At 39.4% G+C, this 26,921-nt stretch overlaps 1 protein-coding gene across 1 annotated transcript in view; it reads left to right on the top strand.

Annotated features, from left to right (window-relative positions):
* Nucleotides 1–26,921, top strand: part of LOC310963141 (A-type potassium channel modulatory protein DPP6-like) — a gene marked incomplete at both ends in the record, with an annotated part of 165,365 nt that overhangs the window by 134,555 nt on the left and 3,889 nt on the right. The window contains 18 exons of the mRNA XM_083935823.1: nt 37–157; nt 12,475–12,629; nt 12,712–12,809; nt 13,338–13,461; nt 13,819–13,857; nt 14,098–14,205; nt 14,464–14,555; nt 16,228–16,275; nt 16,404–16,522; nt 18,347–18,418; nt 20,567–20,674; nt 21,208–21,277; nt 21,472–21,666; nt 22,233–22,287; nt 22,942–23,041; nt 23,796–23,854; nt 23,950–24,022; nt 24,119–24,192. Coding sequence (XP_083791949.1) covers nt 37–157; nt 12,475–12,629; nt 12,712–12,809; nt 13,338–13,461; nt 13,819–13,857; nt 14,098–14,205; nt 14,464–14,555; nt 16,228–16,275; nt 16,404–16,522; nt 18,347–18,418; nt 20,567–20,674; nt 21,208–21,277; nt 21,472–21,666; nt 22,233–22,287; nt 22,942–23,041; nt 23,796–23,854; nt 23,950–24,022; nt 24,119–24,192 — 1,710 coding nt within the window. The remainder of the gene's footprint in view (nt 1–36; nt 158–12,474; nt 12,630–12,711; nt 12,810–13,337; nt 13,462–13,818; nt 13,858–14,097; nt 14,206–14,463; nt 14,556–16,227; nt 16,276–16,403; nt 16,523–18,346; nt 18,419–20,566; nt 20,675–21,207; nt 21,278–21,471; nt 21,667–22,232; nt 22,288–22,941; nt 23,042–23,795; nt 23,855–23,949; nt 24,023–24,118; nt 24,193–26,921) is intronic.

Below are 26,921 nucleotides of genomic sequence, written 5' to 3'. Positions count from 1 at the left end.
ATTAAAATGTATTTTCACTCCATCCGTCTCTTTTAGATCTTCGTTTTTGAGAACAACATCTACTATCGCTCCAGGGTGGACAACCGCTCCATTCGTCTGGTGTCTACTGGGAAGGAGGGCGTCATCTTCAATGGGCTCAGTGATTGGCTGTATGAAGGTAAGGCAGGAAAAATGTTTCCATTAAAGGAAAAGTTTGACTTTTTGGGTGTTACCAAGCCCAACCACAGCGACTTCCTGGTTGATCCAATAAGGAATTGCCAAAACTGCAGTTCTCCGAGTGTCCAGTAGGAATAGTTTGCACAATAGAGCAGTTTCTCATTGACCCCCATGTTAAACAGGCCAATTTCACAGAATAATTACACCAATTACGGCCTGGTTCAAAAAAAACATTCTAGTCTGTATGTTTAGGTCATATCTCCGTGACAACACTGGGGGTGAATTTTCTTTGTTCCAGGCTAGTTTTTATTTTTTTGGAGGTTAAAGTTTATGAATAGTTAGGGGCGTGGCCTCTTGAGTGCTAAGAGGAAATGAGGAGGAGTCAAAGTCTGACAAGATGGCGACTCCAGTAGGCGAGGACGATTGGATCAAGTTGAGAGAACGAACCCCGAGGGGTATGCTATGTCAAATTTTTTAGATAATCTATGTGTATTACACTTATTTGCTGTCTTGGACAGAGTTAGATGAGAACATTTATGCCACTTTTAGATCTTTCTGGTATACCACACTCCATGAAATATGAAGCTATAGAACCAGGAGATAGTTTTCAGTATTTAAGATAAGCTAAGGTAATGGTCCCTTTATGTCCTGTATTTCCTTAAATGTGACAGCTATGCTCTATGACTCTATTCTTTATCTATTTCTATGTGTACTTGTTTTGCAAGGTTTCCAGACTAGAAATGGAGAAACAGGTAGCCTGGCTATGTCAACCTGCAGCTCTAAAAGTTCATAAATTAAAGAACTCAGTAAGTCACTGCGTCCGGCCAAGAAATAGTCCCCTGCATTACCCCAGGAACATCTGTGTCATTTATACACGTTGGGTTTTGTAAGGATTAAATAAACAGAACAAGCTAAACAGTACAAGAACATGCTAAATAGTATGTTCCTCCTGTTCCCTATCTTAATGCTAAGTTACAGACTTTTGAGTAGTATCATTTTTAAAGCAGTACAAATTTTCTTCTCTTCTTCTCCCTACCTCTATTTGACAAGATGAACCAAAGGAACTGTGACGTGATTTAAACAGGATAGGAAAGAAGACAAAAATCTACTTCCACTAGACCAAACAATGTATCTGATATTTCGTTTTCTTGGAACGAAGGGTCATAAAAGGTAAAAAAAATAAAAGTTTCAGAACCCCTGCCTTAAGTCATGATGACCAACATGGAAAGTATGTAAAGTGAACCTTTTTCCTTCCTCTATCTCCTCCCTCTATCCCATTAGTTTAATTTTAACCCACTGCAGTTACCCGTGTATTAGAGAGTAATGACATGAGACAGTATGACTCCCCAGCGGCTGCATCCTCATTAGTATTGTTGGCGTGTATAGCACTTGCTTTCTTGCAGGTAAATTAAAAAGTAGAAATTCTGTCAATTTGCTTCTGCTTTACACAGCCCCCAAAAATGAATGAATGTTCTACATCAGTGGATTCACATTAATTCAGCGCTGGCATATGTTGACAGTCTGATACAGATGTCATGGTGCTCTCCAAGCGTCAACGCCACCGATCAAAGCTCACCTGTGTGCCTCAGTAAAAAAACGGGGACGGCTACTGTGTTGGCGTTCCACTAATGAATTTATATCCGCTGCGCCTCGATGCACTCTCTGCTCCAGTGAAACTGTGTTTTAATAACAGAGTGAGAGGAAAAGGGGAGCGCCAAGCACATAGATATAGAGATAGCAGAAATAAAGACGGCCTATCATATACAGTCAGCTGCTAATCCTTGAGTAAGACTATAAAACAATACATATCTACTGTATAAGATAATGTGAATGCCACCTGGGAGGCCTTTGGGGATTTAGAAGCTGTGAGGTTATCTCAGGTCATCAGTGCACAAAAGACAAGAGCTGTTTGGCTGTTTCCTCTCCAGGAGTGGTCTGTTTTTATTTAATTTTGTCAACCCACAGCTCTTCTTATCTCTGCATTAGCCAGTCTGACATTTGAAACCACATCCATCCTTCAGGGCCAATATCCATGCTCAGCCATTTAAACATTAATCAGAGTGTTGTTGCAGTGTCTGACCCAGTATTTATGCACCGCTGAAGGCATGGTAATATACACTCATCATTTGCTGCAGGATAAATCTTTCACAGAGAGATAAAATACAGAATCCCCTTCATAATATTGAGATAAAACTGAATTGTTGAACAACAGAATTGTTTTGTGTTTACTCTTGCACATAACTTTCCAAGTAGAGATAGAGTGCTGTGATGGCATGTTGAGATTCTTCCAGTCCATTTCATTATATTGATTTTTGGTGCATAGCTTTACTCTGTTCTTTAGCCAGTTATCATCAAATATTTTAAATTAAAATGTACTCAAGATATCAGACATACATTGAGATTGCATACAGTGGAGATCAAAATTAGAGAACAACTAATAAATACTTGATTTATTCTGAAATACTGTTATTTTTTACTGTCTATAATTTCATAGAATATCCACTGTGCCTATGTCACTGCTGTACCAGTTGTTTTTTTAAATAACCAAGGCACTTCAACAACAACCTTTATTTTGTTAAAAAACACTTTCAGATATCTTCCAGTTATTGGTGTTAATCTGGCACCTGGTTACACTCGACTTCATTGTTGGACACACCCTATTTATCTGCAGCTCTCCTGGTTATTTTGCAAGTTGGCGGGCTGCTTTAAGGTGACTGAAACCCTGAGACAGGAGGTTGTCCAGATGAAGGCCAAAGGGATGACCCTCTCAGCCATCAGAGAGAGGTTGGGCGTTCACAGTATGTGATTTCAAGAATATTGAAATTTTACAAGGACACAGATTCATTTAAGTTGCTCGAAAAGGCCGGTCGTCCACGTAAAACAAGTGCATTAGAGGACAGGATGATGAGAAGACTCTCAATGGGTAATCAGTTCAACACTGTAGCTGGAGTTGGTCTCCTGTTCAGTGCTGAACAGGGCAGGGATCTGTTTCTGCACACAGTGTCTCTTCATTTAAAACAATTTGGACTGAAAGCCCACTCTGCAGTGACCAAACCTCTCATCAGCAAAAAGAATAAAAAGGCTAGACTTGCCTTTGCTGAGGAGCATGTTGTGTGGACAGAAGAGAACTGGTCCAGAGTGACTTCAGTGATGAGAGTGCGTTCAATTTATTTGTGTCTGATGGGAAACATAATGTTCTGCATTGGACTGGGAATGACTGAACCCAAAGTGCGTAAAGAAGTCAGTTACATTTGGAGGAGGAAGTGTCATGGTTTGGGGAATGTTTTCTGCAGCAGGAGTTGGGCCTCTTGTACAGCTACATAGCAGCGTGAATGCAAATGTTTATGTGAACCTATTCTTCAACATGCTATACCTTCACTGCAATTAATCAGCTTAAACTTCCATGCAAGACAATGCCCCCTGTCACACTACAAAACAGGTTAAGCAGTTCCTTGAGTCTAAGAATAATGAAACAGTGAAATGGCCAAAACAGAGTCCAGATGTAAACCCCATAGAGAATCTCTGGAAAATCCTTGACAACAAAGTAATGTCTAAGAAACCCACTACAGGTACTGAACTGTGGAAGAGACTGAGTCAGAATGGACCAAGATCAAACCAGAGCAGTGTGAGAAACTAGTGATGTCCTGTGGGTGCAGATGTGCTGAAGTCATTCAAAGCTGTGGCCTCTACACTTCCTGTTCATTTTTGAATCCTAGAGAAGAAAACATTGTTGAAATCTTCTCTTCTGACACAATAGTATTTAGTTGTTCTCTAATTTTGATCACCACAGTATAATATCTTACAATAATTAGACTTGAGATAATAATGTAGTTAAGGCAAAATGCAAAGATTATCTGATTATTAGTAATCATGTTTGCTTTGTTTTTGTAGTAGTTAGCTAGTTATTAGAAGTAAAGTTACACTCAGTTATCAGTTTTGTGTACCAAGCGGCAGGCTTATTATTCCCTGCATGAAGACTATGATGTTCAGATTGGTGAAAAGTGTTTTAGAGAGGTGTTGATTCAACTGTATGGTACTTTTGGAGTTCGTGGTGCAGTTGATTTGTGTAGAGATATATTTATCTGGTTTTTCCACCACCCCATTTGCATCCAAAAAAGTCCCTGAAACCTGATTACAGGGGATTTCCCCCTCAAAACATACTACTTTACTTTGATTGATGGTTCAAGAGCAATTTAGTTTTAATTTAGGGAAATCTTAATGCTACATAATTGAATGATATTTCCAGTTTCTTATGCTTCCTGTGTCAACATGACAATGCCTCCATGCACAAAGCCAAATTCATAAGTAAGGCAAGGCATGGTATCTATATTTATTTAGCGCATTTCACACCACGTTACATAAAGACAAAACATTTTTTTAAAACAGCATAAAAACAAAAAACACAGTTAAAAGCAGGAGCAAATAAGAATAAGAAATGTAAAAGAAAAGAAAATAGATATTTTTAAGTTATTAAACTTAACTTATTTAAAGTAATGGGGTTTGTTTTTGGCCTGACCTCAATGCCATCCATTACTGTACCTTACGGAGGAATTGGAACCCTGATTGTGAACCAGACCTCATCACCGGCCAACCTCACTAATGCTCTTGTTGCTGAATGGAAGAAAATCTTGTCAGGTTCCTAAATTTTCGCAATCAGAATCAGCATTAATGGCAAAATCAGTGTCGACACATATGAGGAAATTTACTCAGGCTTTTTGTTGCTGACAATGTCCATACATACACAGAAATACACATTATACTAAAAACAAGGACAATAAAGCTGAACAAAGGTTAACATAAACATTTTACTTTGTGCACATGTAGATCAATTCAGTGTTATTTACAGATAACAAACGTTTTCTCAGGACACTTTCCAGTAGACCAGTAGATCTAGACCAAACTATGATTTATTTATTTATTTAGAGAACCAAAAATGCCCACATGAGCAAAATGCAATCTGCAATAATTCAATTTTGTCTGCATTTAACGTCAAGGAATATCAGGTCATCCAGGTTTATATGTCCTTAATGCATTTTTTTCATTGGCTTGATCGATACAAATAATTGGGTATAATCTACATAACAATCAAGGTTTTTGTGTTTCCTATTAATATTGCCTAAAGGAAGGTGAATAGAATTGGTCGAAGTACAGAACCTTGTGGAACTCTGTGACTAACTTTAGCGTACTGTGCATGGAGGATTCATGGTTAAAGTGTACAAACTGAGATTGATCTGATGGATAGGACTTAAACCAGCTTAGTGCGTTTCCTATAATGCCGATTAGATGTTCAGTGATTTATGAATACACTGCACAATTACATTTTTTAAAGGTATGGCAATTAATTCAGGGTGCAAAGACTGCTGTAATAAATATAGAATTATTAATAAAGCAGAATGGAAAACCTTCCAAAAATTGTTGAGGCTTTTGTAGCAGCACATTTATGCCCATGATCTTAGAATATGATGTCATAAACGTATAATGTTCAGGTGTTTTGCTTAAATACATTCCACGTAGCTGATGATTATGATTTTCATATTTTATGTCAGGTATAATTAGTTTATTTTTTCTAATACAATAAAAGTTTTCATTTCTATTCACGATAAATCCCTTTTGAAAAGTGTCTATAGGATTGTAAATAAATTTCCCATCTGCAGGGAAGCTTAGAACTGCGCCAGGCTGTGTAATGGTTACATTCATCAGTGGGACTGCAGGGCACAAGATTTTCCATGCTAATGAATCAGGCCCTGCTCTCGCCAAGGTCAAGCTGAGGCTCAGACTGCCGCAGAGGAGAAATGAGGTCTCAAACTCTGCCAGATTTGATGCTGAGGGGTGAAAGGTTGGAAAATAATCTCCCAGGCTTGAATATCCTCTGGCTTCCATTGCTGACTTAATCCGTGTGTGTGTGTGTGTGTGTGTGTGTGTGTGTGTGTGTGTGTGTGTGTGTGTGTGTGTGTGTGTGTGTGTGTGTGTGTGTGTGTGTGTGTGTGTGTGTGTGTGTGTGTGTGTGTGTGTGTGTGTGTGTGTGTGTGTGTGTGTGTGTGTGTGTGTGTGTGTGTGTGTGTGTGTGTGTGTGTGTGTGTGTGTGTGTGTGTGTGTGTGTGCGAGACAGAAAGAGAAGGGAGGAGAGGGAAAAAAAATTAAAGAGACACAGCTAAAAGCCCTGTCGTCTGTGTGTAATAGTCCAAAACGCCTCAGGAGAGTCTCAAGTGTTCTGTCATCTGTCGGCTGCCTGATTATTGAGGCTGTACTGATACTGACACATCCTGCAATGTGACGCAGCCCGAGGAAACAGCTGTTTATTGGGCTCTGGTGCGCCAAGATAAAAAAAACGGCGTTGCTTTGATTTGACTCATGTTTGCCCCATAGATGTTTGGCTAGATGACGGTTTGCATCGAGAGCCTTGTTTGTAGGGTTGTGTCTGTTTATCACTCTGTTTGTGGCTGAGCCTGCGGGTTGTAGAGTAACCACATAATCAACACTTGTGCGCTGGAAAGGGAAGGATGAATAAAGGGAGTAGAAATGTTGTTTTTAGTTTGCAGTGGATACAAGCTGAAACTGATTTGAGGCTCACAGTTGGAAATAGTTTTGTAGAACTTTCCAGGCTGCACTAAATACAAATCAGTAAATTTTAATGTTTTGTTGCAAGGTAGATTATTATCTGTTTCTGTGATATTGTCATTGAAAAATACTGATTTGGAGTTACTGCAAAACAAAATTGTCTTGTTCTGACACTTTTGGGATCGTTCAACCAAACTGGGTATTGAAAGTTTAATTGACATAATAAATAAAAAATCTTTTGGGCTTGCATTTTGAATTTTCTTTAGAAATCATGGAGTAAATTGAGCTGATGTGATGTGATGGAAGTTAGTAATAGAAAGGAAAATGTATCTTTTGTGATTGGAAAAGGGAACCTTGTATAACAAGACTGTACAACCAAAGGAATATCACACTCATTCATCTTCAACCGCTTGTCCTTATCGGGGTCGCAGGGGGCTGGTGCTGATCCCAGTTGACATCCGGCGTGAGGCGGGGTACACCCTTGACAGGACGCCAGTCTATCACAGGGCACATAGACACAGACAACCATCCACACTCACATTCACACCTACGGGCAATTTAGAGTAGAACCTAACACCTGCATGTCTTTGGATTGTGGGAGGAAGCAGGAGAACTCGGAGAAAACCCGCGCAGACACAGGGAGAACAACCCCCTTGCTGTGAGGTGACAGTGCTGCCCACCAAAGGAATATGTCACCTGTAAAACTAAATTTTATATATAGCACAGGCCAAGTTATCCTGAGTTACACTGTTATGTTCACACCACATTTGCCTGCACAAGTTTGAATGCAGGATGATTTGTGTTTTTGTATCATGAATGTTTCTTTATACCAATTCATTCTCTCATCAGCCATGACTGAAATGACTTCTATTGTTGCTTTGAACCTGTCTTGGAAGTCCCAGAGTCCCAACACCGTCATCATTTGGATGTGTGCACAGATGGTTACAAGAGTTCTTCCTTCCTCTTTGAGTTAACAATGTCAAGGCTTCACATCAGGAGAATCTCAACACTGATCTGTTTCGTGACAGTGTGAATTGTGTATTCGTGTCATTCACGTCACCCATCACATCATTCAGGAAAATGCATCCATTGCACCATTCTTTTCTTTATGTATGAGGATCCCCATTAGCACCTGCGGCAGCATCGACTTTCTTCAAGGGCACAGGGGCCTCCAAAACTTTTCTTCCCTCCTCTTGTTTGCTTATACTACAAAAGGGCAGTAACTAGTAAATCATTAATAACATTATCTCTGCCCAATTTGGGGCCTGAAATTATGGAGGTTATGATTGATTAGGATAATAATTATTAAATGGTAAACTAGTAAACCATAATCCATTATCATTGTGCCAAATATTTGTTAGTTGGGACAGTAAACAAACTTTAAAGCTTTTTTGGGGGCTTAAATTATTTTGTAGTTACTGCACTAAGGCTTTATAGGGCAGTAAAAACCTGAACAACATAAAAACATCTCAATGTAAATGTATCTTCTATCTGCAATATCTCTCAGTGTTGTCTTTAGATAGAGCCACAAAGTGCAGATGAAGCTCTGAAGACGCTCAGCAAAATCACACCTTGCTCTGTCATGTGCTTCTCTATTCTTGCTCAATTATCACTTGCACTGTCACCTCAGTCGTGCCTACTAAGTATTTATAGAAGCAACTGTTTTACTGACGTTTTTGTGGAAAGCTAGAATGTCGTGTCATCTAACAAAGGGGGGGGGGGGGGGGGGTCTCTGCTGTCAAGTATCAACTTGAGCAAACTAGGGATGTTTTCATCTAATACCTCCTAACCTCCTGTGGATGTTATTTTTTTAATATGGTGGTTAAATAATACAATCAATCACAATCATTTGGCCAGTTTGCAGTTTTGCCTTGTTGTAGAGGTGGTACAGAGGTTTGGTGGTACAGGCTGTGAATATTCAGAACAAAAGAGTAAAGTAGTCGAACTCCAAAAACGCAGAATAAGTGGCTTTAAAAAATCTGCAACTTTTTCTGTGCTATAGTGCAGCTCTTCTTTATGGTTTTAGTGTGTGACACTTCTGCCCTCTGTTGGAAACTTTTGGTCATTTGTTATACAAAATCAGTCTAATTGATCACATTGTCCATACAGATTCCAATGCTACCAATACTAGGCTTGTCTCCTCCGAAATAGGCATATATTTTTTCCTACAAGAAATGAACTAAATGCCACCGGCAACTTTTGATTTTCTTCTCTTTTTCTCATTAGTTCAGACTGCCAGTATCTGCACTCATTATTTCCCGTTGGCCACTTGACTCATGGCATCTCATGCATTAATAATGTCCTTTACTTAGTGAATAATGTAGTTGGCACAGCAGGATTGAGAACACGCAGAGAGGAGATGAGCCTCAGACCGCTCACCTTTTGTAATCATCACAATGAGGCGGCTGGAAAAAGACAGACACAATTTCATTACTGAAGAGAGAGAAAATGAGATAGCTCATCAAAAGTAGTTCACTTACACTCCCTCTCTCTTTTGTTCCTTCACTTTCACACATCAGGATGCTTCTAGAAACTTATCCACTTTCTCCTTGACTAGCCAAGGTGACTGGGCATCCCCAGCCAGGAGCATCTGACAGCCCGGCGGTTCCACTCCACATGGAAAGCTTTTTAAGCTGCTCCTGGTGAAGTCAGCAGGCAGCGAAAGAACTAACCATGCAGGAAATCATTTTTATTCTCTTTTTTTTTTGTTTGTATTTTTTTTTTGTAATATTTGCAAAAGCAGCATTGCTGTGCCATGCTGCTTTATCTTCAGACAGTGTGATCCAATCATTCCCCACTGAGGGTGCAAGTGGACACACCATGCAGGCAGGGAGAGCAAAGACAAACTGGACTAAATGCTACCATCAAGCCTATTTCTTTTTATGTCATTGGCATATACAGTAGATGTGTGGTGTTATAATAAGTTTAGCAGCGTTCAGCAGTGAATAGATACTACATGCGCAATAACTTCTGCAGAGTTGCATCAGAGAACAAATGTATGTGTCTGCACTGAGAGTGTTTGTCAAATGATGCTGTATATCAAGCAATTCCACCAAGCGTGCACAGTTAATGAGAATGCTAATTGGTAGTTGATGTCTGTTAATTCCCCGAAGCCAGCACCCAGTCCCACAGATAAACAGCACTAATGAAATTTTAATTGCAAAAGTTGCTACAAATGTAGCTAGTGGCACAGCGTAACAATACATCAGAACTGTTTCAACGCCACAGACCTAATAATGAAGTAGAATTATCACGGCCATGCTTTATGTTGTCAAAGGTTCCTTCAGTGAGCTTTTATTTGCATAATTTCTTAATAACTCACTGTGTGCTGACAGAGGAGTTAGCGTGTGTGTGTTTGTAGCAGAAGAGATGAAGGACCTAGATTGCTTTTATCCTTCATTATTTTCTCTGTCTGTTGAACAAGAGTGTGTGTTATTGCAACATGATTTGAAATACACACAACTGCACACAGTTGGTCTCCAGGGAACTCTCTAGGTTGCAAGTCTGAAATGAGTTGACCTGACTTTCTTGCTGAAAATGGTACACACACAAGCACACACACAAAGGTAACAACAGCTGAAAAACAAAATATCTGGTGAAGTATGCTGTGTAATTGTAGCTGGGGAGAAATTCTATTCTGGTCAACAGGCTGCACTGAGATTAAAAGCTGTGGTGATTTATGACCTCAACATTTGGTACAGTTTTTTTTGTGAGTAGGTTTAAGAGAGAGAGCCAGAGTGAGGGAGAGAGTCCAAATATAGCAAACGGGTCAGGCAAGAGTTAGTATGCCTGTACCTTATTGCTGATGCTGCAGATAGTGTCACTTTATTTCCTGCTACTTTAACCTTCTTTTTAGAAAAATACTGTTAGTTTTATAGGGAGATTTTATAACTATTGATTTTTATTTTTATTTGGTTAAGTCGGTAACTTTTTATGAAAAATATGAGTTTTTTCACTTTTGTTGAAACTCTCCTGATACCCTGCACAATGAGACACATGATCTTTGGAAAAGTCATCTACCTCTACCACGTGCTCCCTGTCCCTCCCTAGAATCCACCGTGTCGTAACAACCACTCCAAGTTGAGGAGCCTCTGGCGCAATGTCACTTACTGCTCCAGTCAAACTGTGAAATTAGGCAGCCATAAAATATGAAATTTAAATATTTATTTATTTATTTGATTAGGACAATGAACATCAATTTACATATCAAAGGACATCATTGTAAATATGCCGGAGTTAGCATAGTTGCTAAATTTCATCTGTAGTCCCAAGACAGGTATTATAAAAACATACAGACAACACACCATGGCAAAAAGTTTTTTTACACAAAAATTATTCTGATTCGCATAAAGGTTAATTATTATTAAATTAATAGAAAAGGTAAAAAAGAGGTGAGCCATGAGAGCAGGTGTGGCTTGTTTTCAACCACTGTTTAAGGGTCTTTTTAAAGGTGCTGTAATCATCACAGTTTCTGACATGAGCTGGCCGTGTATTCCAAGACTGAGTTCCTCTGATTGAAACCATCACCACCACCATTTGGCAAAATCTCTTGAAGAGAGACTTTCTGATGTATGTCACCATGTTGTATAAGAATAATAAATATGAGTAAGTATCATTGCATGCATATAGGTCTTTGCTGTCTGCATGGTCAGAAAAGGTCTTATATGTTTGAAGTTTTTGATGGATTAAATTGTTTTGTATTTGTGAGGTTTTTTAGCATGTTGCTTAAAGGTAAGTAAAATTAAAGATTACCCCAAGGTACTTAAAGTGTTCAGCCACTACTAGTCTCTCTCCACCCATCATGATCGATAGTTGCTGTCCCTCTGTTGGCTGTCGGGAAAAAAACATGCAGACTTTTTTTTTTATTCAAATGTAGACAACAGTTTTGGAGCCAGTGGACTGATACCATGGCTTCCTGAGAGTATTGCAGCAGCTTCTTGGATTGTGTTGGCATGACAATAAACTACAGTGTCATCGGCAATATGAACCAAATCAACAAGCTTATTTTAGTGTACCATTTAGTTTTAAAATGAGAACATTTGTGAAATTGTTGTCAAGTCGAGCGAAACCCAAACCCCGCCCACCAGCCCACTGGACGGCAAACTAAAGAAAACAAAAGAAATAGGCATTACAGTAACAGAATATTGATTCTTTATGACCAGTGCGTCCTAATTTCACAGAGAAAAGTCAGTGACACTGTGTCAGAACTCCTCGGCTCTAATTGGCATAGGTCGTGTGCAGTGGAATATAGCAGATGCTGTGAGGCGCTGACAGAGAGCAGAAGGTAGAGGTAGAGCAACATGACTTTTTCACATTGTTCTTTTAGGATATAGTGAAAGTTTCAGTTTCAGTTACCGACTTCAGCTTTAAATGGTTTGTGATGATCTGGCATTTTCTTCTTGTAACGGGTAGTGGGCTGTTGTCACTTTGACTTTTACACTGTAATGCTTAAGCTGCATATTTTTGACTGTTGAATAATTAAAAACTGCTCTACTTCACATCCATAAATCCTGTACGATCGTCAACATGCATGCATAACTAATTTAATGAGTTTCTGTGAACAGAGAGCAATGCAATACAAAGAGTACTACTAATGATACAGCATTTCATACATTTCTCGCATAACACCTGTTCATTTCTAACCCTTACAAGCAACAGCAGTATGACTCTGTTTGCCTGCAGCCATATAATTAACTCTGCTCTGTGACTTCTTTTTTTTTATTCACTGTAATTACGATAATTTTGTTCGTACTCTTCCAGAGGAGATTTTCCAGTCCCACATTGCCCATTGGTGGTCTCCAGATGGTGCCAGGTTAGCTTACGCCACCATCAATGACACCCTGGTGCCGAGGATGGAGCTGCCCATGTTTACGGGCACACCCTACCCAATGGGGAAAGAGTACCACTACCCTAAGGTGCACAGATTTATCGTCAACGATTTGAAATAGATATTGTCTTTAGATTTTGGATTTTAAATCGTCTCCCCGTCCTCTTTAGGCCGGTGAGGAGAACCCAGTTATCACTCTGTACGTTGTGAACCTTAACGGCCCTCTTCACACCATCGAGATGAGGAGACCTGATGATCCCAGGATGGGGTGAGGCACGCAACCTGTCAGTTAATCCATCTCTCGCTCTGTCAAATGATGCACATTTTACACCTTCTACATTGGATCCATACATGCACGTGTTTATTCATATTAATAGATTATCTCGTTTGTATAATATTGCTTCATGATGTATCTTTTCTTTGTATCATTTTTATGTTCTGCTTCTGTTGTTGTATGCAAATAATTGGTCCATTTTATTTCACCTGAATGTGCTCCCATGTTTAGTTCTATTAAGTTTGATGCCCCCATTTGCTCTGTTCGTATTTATGCCCAATATTTTATTCCTCCTTCGCATTTTTTCTCATTATTTTCCGCTTTAATATCTCCATTTTTCTTCAAGATATCATTAATGTTTCATCCGTTTTTAAAATTCTATCATAATATGCAATCAGGCCATGGAACATTTTGGCTCAGTTTGTCTTATTTTCCAACATTTTTGTCTCAGTGATTGGTTATTTACCCTCTGACGATATGTAAACAAAGTTATTCGTATTTAATATTCCCTCTGTTTGTCAGCGAGTACTATGTGACCATGGTGAAATGGGCCACCACCACCAAACTGGCCATCAACTGGCTGAACAGAGCCCAGAACATCTCTATACTCACACTGTGTGAAGCCACAACAGGGGTCTGCACAAAGGTCTGTGTGTGTGTGTGTGTGTGTGTGTGTGTGTGTGTGTGTGTGTGTGTGTGTGTGTGTGTGTGTGTGTGTGTGTGTGTGTGTGTGTGTGTGTGTGTGTGTGTGTGTGTGTGTGTGTGTGTGTGTGTGTGTGTGTGTGTGTGTGTGTGTGTGTGTGTGTGTATATGTGTGTTAGAGTGTGTGTGTGTGTTAGAGTGTGTGTGTGTGTGTGTGTATATGTGTTAGAGTGTGTGTGTGTGTGTGTGTGTTAGAGTGTGTGTGTGTGTGTGTGTGTTTGTGTGTGTGTGTGTGTGTTTGTGTGCGCGTCTTTGGGCTGTTTTCATACACTGACTGGAACCCGTCAACCTGTTTCTGCAGAAACATGAGGATGAAAGTGAAGGATGGCTGGACAGACAGGTGAGAACATTGACAAAGGTGTAAATTATGTGTGACTTGTTTTAGATTTAATTGAGATTAGATTTTGTTTGTACTCTTACTTCAATCAACTGAAATTTGACATGGCAATGCTGGTGGCTTTTGAATGTTGTCTTTTGTAAAATGTAATGTTTTCTTGTAATTATTGCAGTAATAGTTTATCTTTTTGTTGCACTATTTTTAGGTTTTATTTTATTTGAATGATCTCCTCTGTGTCTTCAGAATGAAAAGCCTCTGTTTTCCAAAGATGGCCTGAAACTGTTCTTCACCCGCGCAATTCCTCAAGGAGGCAGGGGGAAGTTCTTCCACATCTCCATGTCCATCTCTCAGGTAAGAAAATATTTCTTTCACATCATGCCTTTATTATTAAGTGGTTTTATTATAATTCTTATAACAGACAGTGGGTTTAATGTTAGTCAAAAGTGTTTTAGAAGCTTTAAAAGAATGTTGTCAGAGGTTTTCTATAGGCAATGTTATATGTTTTATACCATTTCAGCTGATAAAATCAGCACTTTTGTTGTCTTAATACTGTATGTCATTGTGTAATAAAGTTACAACATTCTTTTACTTTTCTGTTTATCTCCAAAGCCCAACACCAGTACAGACACACTGCAGTCCATCACGTCTGGAGACTGGGATGTCACCCAAGTCCTGGCCTATAATGAGGACAGCCAATTGATGTGAGCACCCAAAAACCACCAGCAGCAGCCCAAACAAACCAGCATGACACTAACAGCAAAAACACATCAGTTTATAATCCTTCTGTCATAGTTTTATGTAAGTACGCATTGTTTAATTATAAGTAAACAAAAGTCTGTTGGATGGAAGTACAGCTTTGTCAAGCTGTCATTATATTAGAGATATCAGGGGAAATAGCGTTTGAGCCAGGTACACACACACACACACATTCATCATAAAAACATATAATCACATAATTTAACAATCTAGGCAGATCACAGAGACAGCGATACAAATGTGAGATCACTTCAAATGAAGACAGTACTTTTTCAACTCCTATAATGTTAGAATGCTAAATACACTAAACACATCAGTTGTGTTTGTCTTAATGAGGAAACATGAGGTTACACATGAGGAAATCTGAGCACATACTGATGATTGTTCCAACATATGGGGTTGAATAAAACACCAATTAGCTATATGTGATACAGTGAAACTCGTTTTGTTATATTTCTGAAAAAAAAACCTTCAGCACCATGGACAGAGACAGCAAGAGACCCCACTTCCATTTCTGTGTCTCCCCGCATTTGAATATTTCAGCACCACGGACACAGAGAGAGAGAGAGAGAGAGAGAGAGAGAGAGAGAGAGAGAGAGAATCCAAATATCCGCACTATCACAAACTTTGCTGCTTTTCCCCAGGAAGTCTGTTGAGTGCTGAGGGCTGTCTGAATCCACAATTCAGATGGGGCCTCAAGCGGACTTTCTGCAGACTTCCAGAGTCAGCTTGGGGTGCGGACTTCACCAAACTTTACTAACCACAAATCATTACAACCGACAGAGAAAGAGAGAGGCCACACTTTCCTATGCAGCCTCTCCAAGCGTTTGAATGCTTCAGTGCCATAGAGTAGAGAGAAGTCAAGTCAAGTCAAATTTATTTATATAGCACATTTCATACGACAAGCGTGAACTCAATGTGCTTCAAGAAATTAAAACAAAGATACATTGTAAAACATAAAATAGCATATAGGTTAGAAATAATTAAACATTAAAACAAAACATTTAGGACATTATACAATCATACAAGAATGTATTATTTTCTCCATTTAAAAAGGAGATAGTAATAATAATGATAATAAACATTCTTAAAGCAAACAAACAGGACAGAAATAAAACACATTCTTTAAACATAACTAAAAGCTTGCAAAAAAAGATACGTTTTTAGTTTACTTTTAAAAGAAGACACTGTTGTAGCACACCGTAGTTCATGTGGAAGAGAATTCCAGAGAGTAGGACTATAGTGGCTGAAAGAAAGAGAAAGTAGATTGTTGCTCTCCACCATGCAAATAACCCTGTCACCCTCATCACTTTTCACATTTTTACAGCCACACTCCAGGCCACAAAGCAGCTGTGATCTCACATGTACACACCTGCAGTCACAAAGAAACATATATAGAAACAGAGTTACTCAATGTTCCCTGTGAAGTGAAGTGACTTGAAAAACTCACCCAAAAAAGTATTTCTCAAGGGGGTAAGAGTCTGCCTACTCCTCTCCCCCATCATTCATTTATGAAACATCTATACCAGGTGTTTTTTTTCCACTCCTGACACATGTTATAGCTAAACTCAAATGTGCTACCAAGACATGATTTCTTTTTCTTTTATATTAATGCAGATACTTCTTGAGCACTGAGGATGGACCAAAGCGAAGACATCTGTACAGGTAACAGCTGTGTTATGATTTCAAAATCCACAGTTGCTGTTCTGGATATGAATTACATTTTGCTCAAATCGTTCTAAAGAAAAAAAACGTAACACAAAAATTGAATGTCCTCTTCCTTTTCTCTGTAGCGCGGACACCTTTGGTTCCTTCAACCGTCGCTGTCTGTCGTGTGCCTTGTCCGACAGCTGTGACTACATCAGTGGCTCCTTCTGCCACAACATGAGCTATTTCTTGCTCAACTGCCAAGGTAACTAGCACAGTAGCTATGATTCATGTCTATCCCTCTATCTTCCCTCTCAACTCTCGGTCAAAATATCTACTTCATGTAGACACGCAGTGTTTTATCCTAACAATGAACTTGGGACAAAAATGGCTCACGGAGAGTCTGCTCGTCCAGTTTGGCTTCTTCAAGAAGGAAAACAATATTAGCTGCATCAGAACTTTAAGTGTCATCCAAATTATGTAAATGTTGCAATGTTTTGGGGCGTCCTCCGTTCAAGAGATCGGCGGTTCGATCCCCCGGTCCCCATGTCGAAGTGTCCTTGGGCAAAACACTGACCCCGAATTGCTCCTTGTGCTGCGCATGGGTGTGTGAATGTGGTATGAATGATTAGATTAGATGCCATCAGTGTAAATGGGTGAATGTGACAAGTAGTGTGAAAGCGCCTTGAGTTGTCAGAAGACTAGAAAGGCGCTATAGAAGTACAAGTCCATTTACCATTTGCAATAACACAGTTTAGCCGCTGGTTTTTCAACTACGTGATAGAAAACTTTATATACTATATAATATATATGATAGACATTTTAATATTGTTATGACAAAGTATATCTCAATCCATGATTTCACCACGATACAATTCCATTGAAAAATTATCAATTATCATATTGAATTATTGCCCGGCCCTAAAATACACTAACACATGCTTAAAGTAAAAGTCTATTGTTCTGTAATTAAAATTACAAAAGCAGGGTTCCCGTGCATCCTGGAAAATCCTGAGATTTAAGAAGAAACACCTGTGTTTTTTTTATTAAAATTACCAAATATCCTGAAAACAATTTATGTTTTCCTGGAAATTTGAGTTGTATTTTTGCCCTTCACTAACACATAAATCCAAGTGCGAATTTAGATTGAAACACAACAGTTTTAACTGAAAAAATAAGAACTTCCATCGTGTTGGGCCTGTCCTTTCACTTTTGAACTATATTTGCTGTGTTGGCTGTGTCAAAGGGCTTTTCAAGATCACAAAAATGTCAAAATAGCACAGCACTGTCTTCACACTGCTGCAATAACAGAGCCCGAAAGATTAAAAAGCTTTGATGTTTCTGTGATTTCAGTGTGACTTGAAGCCTCGCAGCTTCAATATTTAATCACTGGTTTAACACGTTTGTGTCATTCGCCTCTAGACCTTAACAAGTGATCATCACTGATGTCAGATCAAACAGGAAATTACCACGATGCTATAACCCCTCTCTGCAGTCCCCAGAACACAAACACTGATAGTCGAATTTCCTGCACCTCATACATTTGTAATCCCCCTCTCTCCTCACAGTCCGAATTTATAGGATGTGGCTGTGATATCATTACCAAGAGGGGAGGGAGTGGGAGGATGAAAAGGGTGGAGTGAGTGAGCGGCTGGTCTACTTTCCACCATGCATGGCCACAGTGTCCCTGCACTGTGTTCCCAATTTGCTAAGTGCATCAATCACTTTATTTGGTGTCCGTTACCGCTCCAATTTGAGATTTTAGGGCTTTTGAGAGGGACTTCATGTTGGCCTTGATATGGAAAAGAGTTTTCAGCCATTTCATTACATTAATAGAATAAGCAAATACCGACAAAAGATATCGGATGTCTTGCAGACACCGGAGGAGACTTCATTGTGATGATGATGATGATGATGATGATGATGATGATGATGATGATGATGATTGCCTATATTAGAATAAATCTAGCATTTTACCTGCGTGTCACAACTTTTGTGCCTGAACAATTTTGAAATGATGCTCAAAATGTCCCTAATGTTTCACTGATGTATTTGAAATGATGATGAAATGTTCTTATTCTCTCTTTAGGACGGGACATCCCATTTGCAGCCGTTTACAAGACGCAGAGAGACGGAGAAAGTGAGACGCAAGACAGGGAGAGTGAGTATTTCCACCGACTATGTCACACATTTGCACTTACAAGACTCTAGATTATGTTAAACACATTACATGTGACCTTGTACACAGTAGCATAACAGCTACTTTGAAAACAACCTTGTCAAAAGGGGATGCAATCGTTCCGTTGCAGTGCAGAATGACCACTCGTGCACTGAGTCACTGTTTGACTTCAAGCCAAGTCCAGCATTATGGCAGTAATATCATTAGTCCTCACAATGGATGTCCTCATTAAATTATGGCCTGCCCAATGTCGATATCAGCATACTGCAATTTGATTACTACCAGTGTGTGCCAGTCTCTCATCTTTTACCAATCTGATGATGTCCCTGCCCTGACTATATTAAAACAAGTCTTGATGTCATTACGCTAGATTATTTGATGTATTCATCTATTAAACAGTTTGTAAGAGCAGTAATGTTTCCCAAATGTTCACCTACTAAACTGGTGAGTTTGAAAGAAAACTATAATTATTTAATAAGGCTGGAGTCTACAGCTCCATGAGCCTGTACTTGAGCTAAATGGGAGCGTACCTATGTTCTCCACCTTGTATGTGACCGGGGAACAGCAGACCTTTTTTTTTAAAAAGGCTCCGATGTTTCCCTGCTTTTCACTGAAATGGTCCTATGTTTCGCACTGTTATTTTTTCCACAATCTGTGCCAAATTCCCCCGAAAACAGGCTTATGTAGACCCTAATCCTCCCCCCTAACCCTGACACTCACCGTAACCTCTAACCCTGACAAAATGCTGAAGTAAATCAAAGGAGCAAAGGCAGAGGCTTATGAGACCGGGGAACATAGGAATGACCCAGCTTAATGCTAACAAAAGCATGCTAACTTGCTCACAATGCCAATGTTAAAGAGGTATTTTGGATATTGTATTATGATATTGTATTGTACAGTAGATGACTGTTAGCACGGACAGGCACGGAGACTTGAGAAAACTGACTGCTGTGTACCGGGGCAGCAGTTAAACGTAATTTAGCCACCTATGACTATGGCTCTTACAACCCCACTTGAAAAAAATCCAAATTATCACTTTAACACGCTCATGATCATGTTAGCATGCTCAAAATGCACAAATGCAGCTGAAAATATTTATTCATAAGCTTAAGTATCAGATTCATCAGGAACAAGGAAACTTGAATGTGTGAACCAACAAAAATGCCTTGTTTAAGTGTTTCTATTTTTTTAAAATAAGATAAGTGAAAGATAAGGTAAATCCTAATTGATCCCCAGAGGGGAACGTTGGTTGTTACAGCAGAAAAGACAGCAATAATGCAGATAAATAGAGAAAAAGAGAGTAAAACAACTATAATAAAATCAGCATAGACAGTTATAAAGAAACTATGCAAGAACATATGGAGACAAAAATTCCAGTCAGGACAGGATAAACAGGATATGACTGCTGTCAGTAATCCAGGCAGAGCTCCTCTTCTTCTCCCTCTCTGAAGGTTTAATTGATGTTTCCCTCCATCATCCTGTCAGGTTTTATCTGAGTTTGTCAGTACAGGCAGCCGTGTGTGGATTTTCCTCCTGAATGCTGCCTTACGCACACCAATCCTTACATTCAATGTTCCCTACATCCCCCCTCTGACTCCAGCAGTCATGGCAACCAAGGGCGATAAGCTAGAGTTGCACAAACTGGCTGTAGCTGTTGAATAAGTACAGCTGGTTCCTATTCAGAACAACCTCTTGAGGCATGGAGTTTGCCTTAAGCAAATCTAGGTCACACAGCTTCAGCTGCAGTCGTGTCTCTTTTCTGGTGTGTACTTTGTTGGAGTTCATGCTGAAAGTTTCTGAGCACGAGAGGCGCTGATATTGTGTGGCGCTGTTTTCTTATATATATTGTAATGCACAGATCCACACATAATTCTAAGGCATATCACATGAAAAATGTATTGCACCAGGAAAAAAACCCACTAACTATTAAAATTGGTAGTTTGTTCTTGGGTATTTTAAATAAAGTTAGATCTAATCATCACATTGAAAACGATCCCACATCAAAATTAAATGTATGCCGTTTTCTATTGTACTGTAATGTAATGTGATTTTGGTGACCAGGAATCATAACTACTCTCCTGACATTAATACAGTAAACTTTGTTAACTGTTGCTAACCTGCTGTCTACAGGTATTACAGAAGTACATAAACTGGAGAACAATGAGAACCTGAGGCTGACCCTGGACTCCATGCAGATGCCCACTGTGGAGTACAAGGAGATCAACATGGATGACTACAGTATGTCTGAGCCACAGTAATTAATGGACAAGTAAAGGTCCATGTATAGGAATGATCTAATAGTTGCAAAGACGAACTTTTAAATTTAGTCAGTTAGCTCCAGCAAAGACATTGAAGTAAAGATTCTCCCCTCTTACACTCTTTAATTTGAACTATTTTTAGAAGCCCAAAGAGATAAAAAGGATCCAGTATTTCAGAGGAAAACAAGGATCAGATAACATTGTTAATAATGAACTCAATACTTTTGTGTCTTTCCTATCTTGTTAATCATCTTTAGATCCATTAGTAGCAGGGAATCATTGCTGTACAGTACAGTATTTTAGAAACATCCTCTTCCTCCTCTATGTGATATTACACTTCCTCATTTACATCCTCCACTGACTCATACTCCTCTTTTTAGATGGTACAGAATCTATACTCTATGATACGTTATCATTAATTGGTGACAAATATAGAAGGTGTTATTAAGTGATATTATTGTGTATTTCCTGTATTGTGATTTATGATAACAGTTGTTTGTATCTGCATTACAGCCTTGTCGATGCAGATCCTCAAACCTGCCGGCTTCCAGGACACATCACACTATCCGCTGCTCCTTCTCGTGTACGTATTGTATGTTTTCACACACGTGTACAGTACATTTGGTGCACATACTTCCACAGAGAAAAAAAGTGTCCATCCCGTTAGCAGTGCTACATGGCAGTCCATCAATGGAAACTTCCTGGACAGAGTTTTAATCAGACATATTAATCAAAAGACGTGCTGCTTTTTGTGGGTTTCTGTGGTTGTGTGTGCAGCGATGGGACACCTGGTGGCCAGATGGTGGCGGAGCAGTTTCACATGGACTGGGCCACGGTGCTGGTGAGCAGCTTCGGTGCCATCGTGGTGCGCTGTGACGGACGGGGCAGCGGCTTCCAGGGAACCAACCTGCTGCACCGGATCCAGAAGAAACTGGGGGTATACGAGGAACTGGACCAGAAGGAAGCACTCAAGTGTGTGATCTTTTTTATCTTGTCTTTTCAAAGATTTAACAGACATCAGAGTAAACATGCAACACATAGCTACTTGGGGACCATAATTTACTGTTGTGTGACAGTTAAATAAGTCATCTGTTATAGAAGCTGCTTTCTAACATCACACCTTTTCTAAGAAATGTGTTTTCCAGCTGTTGTCATGACAGCTATCTCTTGATATTTTCAGCATTTAGAAACAGTCTAATTCAGCTACCCTTCAATACTAATTTATGTAAAAATGATGTACATTATACTAGTTCCTATGACTTATCTGCATTTACATATATTCCCAAATAGTAACACCTCAATCGGGATGAACTGGCCTATTTTGAAATGAATCAAAAATCGGTTTAAAACAAGTTCTTTAAACCTTTTAAATTGTTACTCAACAAATCAAAATTTTCCATGCAAACATCTCCTCACATTACTTATTATAATTATTTAACAATATATCTATCTGTAGCATTGAAATGTTTAAGCAATAAGTTATCACTGCCCACTGTCAAATGTCCTTCCTAACTACAACCAATGTTTATCTTTTTCAGTTTTATGTTGAAAGAGCCCTACGTTGACAAAACCAGAGTTGGAGCTTTTGGGAAGGTAAGAATACTCTTCACATGTACCTGAAAGGATCATGCATGTCTTTGTTAACACCCAGGTTGATCTTTCATGTTCTTTGATTGTCAGCTTGTGATCTTAACAGATGCAGTTTGTCCAGAAGGTGCACATCAAATAGTCCACTCTACTCTTACCTGAGTTTACAGACTGTTAGAGTAAAAAACAACCCTGCTCTTTATTTCAATGTGCAGTTCCTGAGGCTCTGTGATTACCAGTGGCAGAAGTATTCAGATTCTTTACTCCAGTAAAAGTACCGTACTAATACCAGTGTGGAAATACTTCACTACAAGTATCCTCAAAGCAATTTCAGTCAAAAGCAACTGGACTTGGTTATTTGTCTAGGAAGACGTTTCACCTCTCATCCAAGAGGCTTCATCAGTTCATGTACACATCTGACCAGGCTGGGACTCGCATCTGACCCAAGCCACAAATGAGAACATTCACAGGCTTACTCCACTACTAGAGCTGCCTTAAAATCTAACTTAAGTGTTTGTATTGTTGTTGTAAAAGTATAATCAGCAAAATGTGCGTACTATACTATTTTTCCATAATAGTATATTTGACAGTAGTTGAGTAAATGTACTTAGTAACATTCCACTACTATACATGATATAATGCACTTGTGTTGTACCTCAGGTGTATGGAGGCTACGTTACCAGCCTGTTGGTCAGCGGTGAAGAGTCCCCTGTAAAGTGTGGCGCTGTCCTCTCACCCATCACCGACTTTGAATTATACGGTAAACTGTGTTTGCTTGGAGAGATTATTTTTTAGTCTGTATACTATCTTACATAGAATGATGTGTATACGTAAATTATCTGATGTATACAGTTATATATACAGTTTCTCTGCAGATGTATTCGAAAAAAAAAAAAAAGATTGCAAATCTAGCACCTTTACCCCTGCAGCTGAGAGTTATATCTGTGACTGTTATGCATGTACTGTATGTACTCTGCGTGTGAGGAACAAACAGCATGTTTGCTTTATCAGTGTGATACTGCAGATACACCTAGAACTCAATCATAACAGTGCCAGACAAAGTTAACTACACCAGCGTCACCTCAGCTACCAAAGGAATGAAATGTGTGAAATGTAGAATTGCGTGTGTATCGGGGGAGTGACGGAGAACATGAGAAGGCGCTCTCGTAGCTTCGCCGCATCAGGAAACTGCAAACTGCGGAGGAGCTGGGCGTGTGACTGATTTCTCATCAATTTGATTTCTCTTGCTCTGCCAGGGAAAGCGAGAGACATGCCAAGACACTGTATAAATTTGGAATTGCAAATAAAGACAGTCCTCAACTGCTCCGAGACTAAAGAATATGTAGATCGCTGAATATATTTGAATATAAGGAAGAAAAACCTGGAGAAAGTGTATTTCACCTTCAAAATGGCAGAAGACAGACATGACTCATCAACGTTGCTATTAATATGAAGTTTTAATTCGATTTTTATCTCAAAGCAAAGTATTAATCAAAAGCCTCTTTCACCTGCAGCATCTGCTTTTTCAGAGAGATATCTCGGTCTGCCTAAACCTGATCCAAGGGCATACACAGTAAGATGTGATTGCAGTTTCAAATTCTAAGTGTGATAATCATTGTAGTATCCCATTTGATCTGATTTGTTTGTGTGTGTCTCATTACTCCTCAGATGGCAAATTTAGCACACAGAGCATCTCAGTTCATGGATAAGAAGTTTCTTATTATTCATCCAACAGCTGACGGTAGGACAAGGATCTTAATCAATTCATTTGTTTTCAATAGTGCGTGAAGATGAAAGATCTTGAAGAATTGACATAAATATCGTTATGATTTCACAGAAAAGGTCCATTTCCAACATACAGCAAAATTCATCGCCCAACTCATCAGTGAAAAGGCCAACTATACCTTACAGGTATGTGGGTTTACTTCACTCCTTTGTAATTACAACCGCTGCTGATCCAATTTCTCTGCCTGATTCAGTTACTCTCCAACCTCTGGGAGCTTTGTGATCCCAGTGGGTTCCCACAGCAGGCAGAGGATTAGCCCTCACAATGCCTTCATTCCACATAATGAGATTATAAGACCTTCTTGGGCATCCTGCATTAACACCAGGACTAATCCAATTAGGATACAATGTACTGCAGCCGAATGTTCATCAAAGCTTATTACTGACTGTGAGACACATGCAGGAAGATGGTTTCTCAAAGCTCTAACAGGCTTTAGGTCAACCCGTGTAAACATGATAGCTCAGATCATCACTGTTGAGCTCATTCTCCAGAAATGTAGTGCGAAATAAATTAATCAATCCATGAAAGTTAATGATAAAATAGCCTTATCATATATTTTTTTTAATTGAATCCCTTTTGGATTTAAACAAAACAAAACTTTCTAACATTTTATATATTAAAACAATATTATCAATAATACACAAGAGCTAGAAAGACAGAGATATATACATTCACCAGCCATTAGGTGTACCTGGTGCTTTATAAAGTGTCAGTGTGGTCTTCTGCTGCTGTTCCCTCTCTGCTAGAAAGTAGGTGGTGTGTGTTCACAGATGCTCTCCTGCATTCCTCTGTTGGAACCAGTGGATATTTGAGTTATTGTTGCCTTTCTATCAGCTCCAACCAGTCTGGCCATTCTCCTCTGACCTCTGGCTAAAACGAGGCATTTGCACCCACAGAACTGCCACTCACTGGACCTTTTCTCTTTTTGGGACCATTCTCTGTAAATCCCAGTAGATCAGCAGTTTGTGAAATACTCAGATTAGCCCGTCTGGCACCAACAACCACGCCACATTCAAAGTCACTTCAATCACCTTTCTTCCCCGTTCTGATGCTCGCTTTGAACTGCAGCACATCGTCTTCACCATGTCTACACGCCTAAATGCATTGAGTTGCTGCCATGTGATTGGCTGATTAGAAATTTGCGTTAACGAGCAGTTGGAAAGGTTTACATAATAAAGTGACCGGTGAGTGTATATATATATATATATATATATATATATATATATATATATACTATATATATACTCGTATATGGCCCAAGCATGTCCAAGTCAGACTTAACAGCCACATACTTTTTGAGCATACTTATAGTTTGAATATTTTATGATTTTTTTCCAACATACTAGATTCCACTTTTTTAAAACATACTATACTATGACCTTTTTAATGATTTTTTCTTTTTTTAACATTATTGAATTTAACTTTTTTTGTCATGCTATACTATGACTTTGGCTTATTTTTTGGACACCCTTTTTATAGGACTTTTCCTGACTTTTTTCACCAAATTATTGCCATGCCTGCTTTAGACAGGCTATCCTATGACTGATTTAAGCATTTTTTTTCAACATATTATATACTATGGGCCTGTGAATATTCTCATTGTCCAGATCATCGTTATCCCCAAAGCAATTTCAGTCAATAGCAACTGGACTTGGTTATTTGTCTAGGAAGACGTTTCACGTCTCATCCAAGAGGCTTCATCAGTTCATGTACGCATCTGACCAGGCTGGGACTGGTCCAACTAACTGGTGTGAGATCCAGGTATTTAACCTCTCACAAGGCCGATGATGTCAATGGAACCCTTTGTGCTCCGTCGTTAGAGTTGCAGTCGTTGGTGGGAAGTTGGTTTGGACTTCGTTAGAGCTCTATTGAGTCTTAAAGACAGTCGTTGGAGTCACAGGAGGCCATTTGTGAACAGTTGTTCTTTGAGGTTAAGTCGTTGAATCTCCTGAAGGGATGAAAAGGCAGCATTGAAAATTGGAGATAAGTGGTGTCTCAGACCTCCTCCTCTGTTTAGTGATGGTTTCTCTTGGGCGTCTACAAGAAACAAAATGGGTGTGTAAATGGGATACAGGTTGGAAATTCAATCCAGAATCCGTTCACAGATCATTTTCGGCGCTGTGTTCTTCTACATCACTGGACAAAAGTGTCAACTCTACTTCACCAGGTTGTTGTGGCGTCTGTACTACCACACTTCACATCCTGCTAAGAGCTACATCCAGTCAGCAACCTGGTAAACCTCAGGGGACAAAAGAGGCCCTCTTTCTTCTCGGTCAAACGGCCTCCTGAGCGACTCACATGCAAATAAGGGGCGTTTTTTTTCATTCAGGGCAGTCGACCATAGTGGAAACGCACCTATAGATGGCTTCTTTTACTCCTCTTTTAAACTCTCTGTCCAGGATGTGGACATTGTTGTCATCAAAGGAGTGGGCTTTCTCCTTGAGATGTAAGTGGACAGCAGAGACCAGGCCTGAGGAGTTAGCTCTCCTGTGTTGGGCCATGCATTTACAGTGGGTACGGAAAGTATTCAGACCCCCTTAAATTTTTTACTCTTTGTTAAATTGCAGCCATGTGCTAAAATCATTTAAGTACATTTTTTTCCTCATTAATGTACACACAGCACCCCATATTGACAGAAAAACACAGAATTGTAGACATTTTTACAGATTTATTAAAAAAGAAAAACTGAAATATCACATGGACATAAGTATTCAGACCCTTTACTCAGTATTGAGTGGAAGCACCCTTTTGAGCTAATACAGCCGTGAGTCTTCTTGGGAATGATGCAACTAGTTTTTCACACCTGTATTTGGGGATCCTCTGCCATTCCTCCTTGCAGATCCTCTCCAGTTCT

This window comes from Echiichthys vipera (genome assembly GCF_963691815.1).
Source record: "Echiichthys vipera genome assembly, chromosome: 21".
Taxonomy (NCBI): domain Eukaryota; kingdom Metazoa; phylum Chordata; class Actinopteri; order Perciformes; family Trachinidae; genus Echiichthys; species Echiichthys vipera.
Note: the sequence above shows the minus strand (reverse complement) of the source record. Positions and strands in the feature narration are given on the sequence as shown.